The sequence below is a fragment of the Microtus ochrogaster genome, chromosome 8 (assembly GCF_000317375.1).
Source record: "Microtus ochrogaster isolate Prairie Vole_2 chromosome 8, MicOch1.0, whole genome shotgun sequence".
NCBI lineage: Eukaryota > Metazoa > Chordata > Mammalia > Rodentia > Cricetidae > Microtus > Microtus ochrogaster.
This window is the reverse complement of record NC_022015.1, coordinates 14510156-14518917: the sequence shown is the minus strand read 5'-3', so window position 1 is coordinate 14518917 and position 8762 is coordinate 14510156. Positions and strand designations below refer to the sequence as shown.

Below are 8762 nucleotides of genomic sequence, written 5' to 3'. Positions count from 1 at the left end.
AAAAAAAAGTGTTGACGGTAAAGGTCTCAAGATGTCTGCGGTAGCTGTAATGCATTGTGGAAGTGCAAATGACTCCCGTGGTGACAAGGATCCTGCTCCCACTGTGGAGCCTGGACCCTACGGTCACCCCAGAGGAAGCCCCACAGTCACTTCTGTGCTAATGGAGAGAAGATGTGGCGTTACTGCCGTCCACCCAGAGGAAGGAAGAGCAGGTGAAAGACTCACCTTTGACCCAAAGGGGATGGAAGTTTCCAGACAACAGCACGATGTGAAACTGTCATCCTGAATTTCTTCATGCTGCAGTATGTGAGCCCCTTCCAGGGCTGTTGAGTCAGGAGGCAACTCTCGTGTGACTATGATGGTTTGAATATGGAAAGTGTCTCATAAGCCCATGGTCCCCAGCTGGTGGGACTGTTTTGGGAGATGGAGCCTAATTGCAGGAAGTAGGTCATGGGGGACAAGTTTAGAAGACTATAAACTGTCCCTCCATTTCCTTGTTTCTCCTGCCAAAAATGTAGTGAATAACCCCATCTACAAGATCCCACCCTCGTCATGAGACCAAGTGACCCTGCATCAATCCCTCTGAAACCAGGAGACCAGATAAACATTTCTCCCTTCAGGTTGTCTTCTCATGTACTTTAGCCACAAAGATGCAGAGACTCTGATTTCTCTCCTTCCTCCAGGACCTGAAGGACACTGTCATCAACTTGGGAGACATTTGGGAAACAGCCCTTCAGAGCCCTGGGGTGAACCGCAGCCTGTTTCTCATCACACTGGAGCGCTGTTTCCAGGTGCTGAACCCCTTGGAGTGTGTGGAGGTCCTGGGCAGGGTGCTCAGAGGGTCCTCGGGCAGCTTTCTGCAGCCGGATGTCATCGAGCGGCTACCCCAGGACCTGCGTGAGGATGCCTTTAAGAACCTGTGAGTCTTTTCCTCTGAACTCTCAGTTCTGTGTGCTGCTCAGGGGTTGCTGTGCTGACCCAAGGAGGTTAGTGCCCAGTGATGGAGATGGTGGTGGGCACGAATAGACAGACATCTTTGGAAGCAGAGCGAGAGATGCTTCTTATTAAAACTCTCTCAATTGTAGTGTCAGGGAACTATTCTGGTTTTTGTTACATCTATCTACCTCCTGCCCTGTGATTTGTTCCATGATTTTCTTTATAAGCCTTCATCCTTTCCGTCTAAAAAAAATGTTTGTTTTAGGGCCTGGGGAATGGTTCGGTGGTAGAGCATTTGCTGTGTAAGCATGTAGACCAGAGTCCATGTAAGTGGTGTGAGCATGGATACGCAGAGTCCATGTAAGTGGTAGGTGGATGTGGCAGCCTGCCTGTAACTCCAGCCTGGGAAGGCAAAGACCAGGGATCCCCCAGAGTAAGCCAGCTAGGGAGATTAGCCATATTGATGAACTCTGGGCTTGATTGGGAGAAATAAGGTGCAAAAGCAAGCAATGAAGACGCCCAGCATCAAATTTTCACCTCCATAGGTATGGACACACACATGTACCCACACACATACACACAGACAAGTGCACCACATACGGATACATGGAAAAGAAAAAAAAATTAAGGTAAATTTAGCTTTGTTTCCATAAATGAAAAGCTAATATTTTTGTTTTAAGTAAAAATAGTCTTAAAATACACTGAAAAACAGTGCCACTATACCTTAACTACCTACGCTGCTCTCCCGAGTATCTTGGTCAGCTATAGGATGGACATCTTGGCAAAAGACACATATTTCTAGTGGCTGAGATGTTCAAGATCAAATCTTGTTCATGTCAGATGTAGTATCTTTCTACCTTCTGGTTCATAGGTATCATCTTGCTGTGTCCTCTGCCGGCAGAAGGGTTGTAAGAGCCCTCTGGAGTCTCTTAGACAAGGGCACTGATCCTATTCATGAGGGCTCCATCTCCTGACCCTGAGGTGACTGAACCCAGGGGATTTGCCCCAGGTCTTCTCTCTCCTTATTACTCTTTCCTGCTCTCCTTTTCTCTTCTTTATGGACAAGGAAATTGAAGGGCAGAGAGACTAAATGACTCACCCTCAGCCACTAGCATTCCATAGGGAAAAGTAAGAAGCAGCATTTTTGCAGTGGGAAAGTTTTCCCTTAAATGAGGCTTACCACTTTGTATGTGGAGAGTTGTACTCACGGTGTTGATGTGGAGAGTTGTGCTCATGGTGTTGATGTGGAGAGTTGTACTCAGTGTGTGGGTATGATGGGAGGAAGGCTCTCAGGACACAGAGGTTTGGAAGGTTTTTAGGAATGAGCATGAAGGATGGGCAGAGAGGCTAAGAAATGGGAAGCACTATTTGTACCAATCAGGACCTCTGGGTTGGGTGAGAAGGAGATGATGGTGACTGGAGCCATGGGGTGATAGAACAGTGGCAAATCAGACTGTAGTGGTTTAGAAAGTGACAAGGCCACTTCACACCAGCAGGAGGTTATTTGTCAAAATACCAGATATTGACAAGTATTGAAGGCAATAAGAGAAATCAGAGATGAGCTGTGGTGATGGTGGGAATACACAGTGAGGCAGTTGCTGCAGAGACAACTGGTGGTTCCTTAAGAGGCTAAACAGGAGGATGGTCTCTCTCTCTCTCTCTCTTTCTCTCTCTCTCTCTCTCTCTCTCTCTCTCTCTCTCTCTCTCTCTCTGTGTGTGTGTGTGTGTGTGTGTGTGTGTGTGTTTGTATACTCAGCTCACTGGTAGAGCATGTGCATCACATGTGTGAGGTCTCAGGTTCAATTCCAAGCACCAACAGAGGAAGAAGCAAAATAAAAGGTAAAAACAATTTAAATGTTCATTGGCTGATTACTGGACAATCAAAATGTAGACTACCCAGATAATGAAATATTATTTACCCATAAAAAGAAATTAAAGCTTGATTCATGCTCCAGCATGTATCAGCCTTGAAAACATCATGCATGTGCAAGAAGCAAAACCCAGAAATAATGAGTGGCTGTCAGGGACCAGCCTTGACAAGAACACCTCTTGCCAGGGTAGGGGTGTGGGGATTTAGAAATATAAATAAAGAATATGAAGACACGTGAAAAAGAATGAAGCAGAAAGCATAGAATAGTACTGGGAGGGAGTTCCAGTGAATACTGAAATTACCAACATTTAATTTTCCGTACACTTTTATACCTCAATGCAAAAGGGGGAAGAAGGCAACAAAAGACTCCTTTAACATGATACAAAGGACAGCTTGAACAGTTAATTGCTTTAATACTTTGAGGCATCAAGTCATCAGCATTCTGTTGTTTAGGCAGTGAAGCCACTCTAGACCAAGTATCCTGAAGGAAACCACTTCCAGGTAACCTCATATTATAAAAGAAGAAATAGGAGTACACTTACATAACCTGACCCCCTGTCAGGGTGGAATGGGTCTATTTGTAGAGAACCAGGTAATCACATCCTGAGTCAGGATGTGTAGCTACACTTGTCAACCATCTTGAGCAACCTTCAAACTCTCTGACTAACAGACATGGTGGCAATAGGCTCTCATTTTTGGGCCCCCACAAATGGTATGACTCCATTTATATGCAGTATCCAGAACAGACAAATCCATAGAGAGGAAGTGGATTAGTGTTTTCTGGGGAGCTAGGGGTTGAGGGGTGACAGCTAAGGGGGTGGAGTTTCCTTGTAAGCTGCTGGAAATGTTGATGATGATGGGCTTTAGTGAATCAGATGTAATGAAGTTGACAGCCAAGAAGACCCATCATACACCTACTCTCACACAATACATGTATAAAAATCAGAAGCTAAAGTCTTTGTATGCTGTGTTTGGAGCCCTATTTATTTTACATAATACAATATTTTCTAGTTCCATCCATTTTCTTGAACACTATCATGATTTCATTTTCTTGAGACACAATCTTACACAGCCCAGGCTGGCCTCAAATTTGCTGCATACTCAAAACTGACCTTGAACTAATTCTGCTTTTGGAGGTGTTGGTGAATTATATACTTTAAGCAAGTGAATTATAGGGCATGTAAGTTTGGTGCAGAATATTTATTTAACTATGCAAAGATGTGTTTCATTTGTTTAGCTATGTAAAGATGTGTTGCATTATTGAATAATGCGAAGATATGTTATTGTTTTACCTTGTCTGCTTAAGGCACTTGAGTGTTCTAATAAAAGCTGAATGGAGTGAGGAGGTATAGGAAGAACTTCCAGGCAGGGAGAGTAACTAGGAGGAGGAATTTGGGATAGAAGAAGAAAGAAAAGGAGATACCAGGGAAATGCCAGGGGCCAGCCAGATAAACATGGGGGAAACCAGAAAGTAGGACGTACAGAATGAAAGAAAGGTAAGACACACAGAGGCAAAACATAGATGAATAGAAATAGGTTAAATTAAGTTAAAAGAGCTAGTGGGACAAGTCTAAGCTAAGGCTGAGCTTTCATAATTAATAACAAGTCTCTGTGTCATTATTTGGGTGATGGTTGGTGACCCAAAGAAAATTCCAACTACATAAGTTATATCTAAAGAAAAGCTATATGCACACAAAAGGAATTAAGAGCTAAGGAAGCAGAGACAAGATCCATAGGCTGCTTTTTGCAAGGTGTTTAGCTGTGAAGGGGAAGAGTGAAAATGAAGAAAAGCAGTCAGCATGTCAATGAGATCTGTGGGGGTTTCAGAGTGACAGCCCTGGGCACAGTGTTCTCATGGCTCCTTCAGGGTGGGCACCTGCTACTGTGTTGTTAGTGGGTATCCACCTGTGTGTTGTTAATGGACACCTGTGTTCCTTTGTCTTAGATCTGCAGTGTTCAAAGATGTCTATGACCAAACCTCAGCTCACACCCAGAGAGCTCTCTACTCCTGGATGACCGGAATCCTGAGGACGCCCTTCAACATCACTGGTGAGACCTGCTTGCCAGGGCGTGAGGGTTGGATGGAGTGACTTCTAGGGGAGCTCCACCCTCCAGACAGGTTATTTGCCTCCAAAATCAGGGTTGATTTCATTGAGTTTGTTCTTTAAAATTTTTTAAAATTTATTTTTACTTTATGTGCAATTAATGTTTGCCTACATATATGTCTATGTGAAGGTGTCAAATCTTGGATTTACAGAGAGTTGTAAGCTGCTATGTGGGGTCTGGGAACTGAATGTGAGTCCTCTGGAAGGGCAGTCACTGCTCTTAACCATTGAGCCATCTCTCTAGCCCCCTACTTTTGTGATTTTTATCCCACCTCCCCTGCCACACTCCCAGAACCTTGGCCATGTAGCTGGTAGAGTAGAACCACATCCCATGGCATTAGCCTGCTGTTCAAACACTGAGGCGTCTGTCTTACGAGTGACCTCTCATCCCTGTTCTGTGGTGACATCTTCCATTTGCTGACAGCCTTTAGAGTGGGATTGCAAGTTTAAAACCCATGTGTAACATGTGTGCATTAGCCCGGTGTGATGGTGCACACTCGTAAGCCCAGCACTTGGGAGGCAGAGGCAGGTGGTCTTTTGTGAGTTCAAGGACATCTTAGACTTAAGAGTGAGTTCCAGGACTACCGGGGCTACACAGAGAAACCCTGTCACAACCTTGTCCACCAAAAAAAGTACGCATTCAAGTGACATAAGATGGTTTTTGTTAGAAAAGTTTCTATTGGTTCTTGGCAACCAAAGCAGCAATTCCTTGGGGTGCATTTATTTGAGGGCTGTGCACTAAAGCTTTTCTTATGTCCTAGAGTGGAGACAGAAACCAATGCAGAGCTTCAGGCTTTTCTTTTTTCTTTGTGTGTGTTTGTTTGTGTGCAGAGGTCAGAGGTCAGCCTCAACTGTTGCACCTTAGATGGTGAGCATCGCTGTTTGAGACAGGCTCTCTTACTGAGACCTGAGACTCACCGTCTGGTCAGCAACCCCCATGGAGCTGTCTGTCTCCACTTCTCCAAACTGGAATTCCAAGCCTGTCAACCACAGCAGGCTTTTTGTTGTTGTTGTTTTAGTTGTTGTTGTTTTGAGATAGGGTCTCTGTAGCTTTGACTGGCTTGGAACTCACAGACCTCACAGACCTCAAAGTCATGGAGATCTTTATTTTTCTACCCCTCCCCCCCAGTGCTGGGATTAAAGGCGTGTGCTACCGTACCTGGCCACCTGGCCTGGTTTTATTTCCTTAATGGGTTCTGGGCATTAAACTCCGGTCTTCTTGTTTGTTTGACAAGCGTTTTACTAATGTGTGATCAGGTGTGTCTGCATTGAACGTGAGCAGACTTTACACTTGGCACTGCTCCCTGAACAATACAACTATTAGCATAACAAGATCATTGTGCTCAGGGTTATAAATGATCTGAGGATGATGTAAAGTGTCAGAGGAGATGTGTGTTGATCATGTGCAAACGCTAGCCCGTTTATATTAGGGACCAGAACAGCTAAGGATTTGGGTACCGAGGGCGTCCTAGGCGCATGGTTCTGGGGCATTGTTTGGTGTACAGAGGGAGAAGAGAGGGAGAGAGAAAGAAAAAGAGATGAGAGAAAAAGAAATGAGGGAAGGGCAGGGAGAGAGAAGAGAGGATCTTAGATACTGGTAGCTGTTATGAGGAAGATAAAGTGGATAAATGCCATAGGATGGGCGACTGATTCAGACTAGAACAGGGCTGGCAAAGGCCTTTCTACAGTGCTTTAACAGAAAAGGAAATAGGGCTGCTATGTAATTGGTTGAGAAAAGGCCAATTCAGCTTGGATATTGGTGGATATTGTGCCTCTATGGCCACACTTTCCTTCAACAGCCTTCTCAGATGTCAATGGTGACATCTACAGACTTCAATTTTTAAAACTATTTATATATGTATGTAGTGTGTGTGTATAGTATGGGTGCGTGTGCACATGTATGATGTGTGTGTGTGTATAGTATGGGTGCGTGTGCACATGTGTGATGTGTGTGTGTGTATAGTATGGGTGCGTGTGCACATGTGTGTGTGTGTGTGTGTGTGTGTGTGTGTGTGTGTGTGTGTGTATGTGTGATGGTTAGAGGTAGTAGACAGCAGATGTCTTCCTCAATTACTTTCCACTTTATTATTTTGAGACAGGGTCTTTTACTGAACCTGGAGCTCACTGATTGATTGGCTAGACTAGCAGGCCAATAAGCACTGGGGATTGGCTTAAATCCTCATTACCATCACTGGCATGCTGGGGTCATAGATGTGTGCTTCTATGGATGGTAGGGATGCAGACTCAGGACCCTTACCAGCTCAGTCATCTTCCTATACCTTCCCCAACTCCCATACCTCTGATGCCTGAGCTTAAGGAGATAACAATATTCTGTGAATCAGTCCAGAAAGAGGTGACTTGTCTATCTCATTTAGACCTTGTCAGGGTCCACATCTCCCCAAACAGCTCTTGGTGACAGATTTATATGCTCTCACTTCTTTCTTTTCTCCAAAGGCTACCAGTGCAATGCTGTGTGCAATATCTGTACCAAACACCTAGGGGTGAGGCAACCCCAGCCAGTTCCAGTTTATTGAAATCTGATGTTGGATCCTTGCCTGACTGGTCTCAAAGTCCTATTGATATGTCACAGATGGGGGATTTCAAATACCAGAACATATTACTATGATACTAGGGGTTGAATCCAAGGCATCACACATGCCAGGCAAGGGCTCTACCACTAAGAAACTCTCCACCCTGTTTTCACTTACAAGGTCTTACTCAGTTGCCAGGCTCAGTTGGTAAAGTGCTTGCCTGGCAAGCATGAAGACCCAAGTTCAATCCCCAGTGTCCACATGGTGGTGTGTGTTTATAGTGTTTGTGCCAGGAGGTGACAGGTGAAACCTTGGGACTCTGGCTTGTCAGCCTAGCCTATTCTGTGAGTTCTAGGTAAATGAGAGACCTCATTTCAAAAAGCAAACAAGCAAACAATCCCCAAAACAAAAAAAGAAGCTGATAGTACATGAGAAATGAGAAATGGCTCCTAACACACACACACACACACACGCACGCACGCACGCACACACACACACACCCCAAAAGGCTTCAAGGAAAAAGAAAATTTGAACCCAGCTTTGAAGGTTGGTAAAAATTAAGGAAAGACATCCCAGGCAAGCAGAGATCCTGGGGGCACTTGGGGTACATGCAGGGAATCTTGGTTTTGCTCAAATAGAGTAACATCCTGCTAAAAAGGATGACAACCTGCTAGTTATTACTAACTAGGTTAAAATAAAGGTAGTAATAAAAGAGAGTCAAGAGAGTCAAGCATAATGTTAAGCTGTCAGATTATTGACTAAAGAATTGAGCTCAAAATAAATCACCTTATTTTCTGGTCTCAAGTATTAAAAAAAAAATCTGCGTACCTACCAAGTTCAGGTAATGTTGATGATGCTGATCTGGGGACCACACAGTTGAGTGGCAAGTCTCAGGTGCTGGCTCTCTGTGGCTGTGGCCTGTGTGTAGTGTGGGTCTCACAGGTGGGACTCAATACACGGTGGCTGAATAAATGCCACAGGAGTTCTGATATCAAAGATCCCTGCAAGTCATGTGATCCAAGTGCACATGGACTTATGTGGAGGCCAGGGTCAGAGCTGGGTGTCTCCCTCAACCGTTTTTCACCCTATTAGTTTATTTAAAAAGGTTAATTTATTAGTGTGTGTGTGTGTGTGTGTGTGTGTGTGTGTGTGTGTGTGTGTCTGTGTGTCTGTGGAGGCCAGAAGAGAGTGTCAGATGCCCTGGAGCTCGAGTTCCAGATGGTTGTGAGCTGCCCAACACAGGTGCTGGGAACTGACCTTGGGTCCTCTACAAGAGCATTTAGGGCTCTTAGTTGTTGAGCAATCTCTGTAGATCTTCTA

General features: G+C 44.6%; 1 protein-coding gene across 1 annotated transcript in view; it reads left to right on the top strand.

Moving 5' to 3' along the window:
* Otoa (otoancorin) overlaps positions 1 to 8762 on the top strand; it is an 82144-nt gene that overhangs the window by 21819 nt on the left and 51563 nt on the right. The window contains exons 8-9 of the mRNA XM_005351171.2: positions 684 to 919; positions 4752 to 4864. Of these exons, the coding sequence (XP_005351228.1) occupies positions 684 to 919; positions 4752 to 4864 (349 nt within the window). The remainder of the gene's footprint in view (positions 1 to 683; positions 920 to 4751; positions 4865 to 8762) is intronic.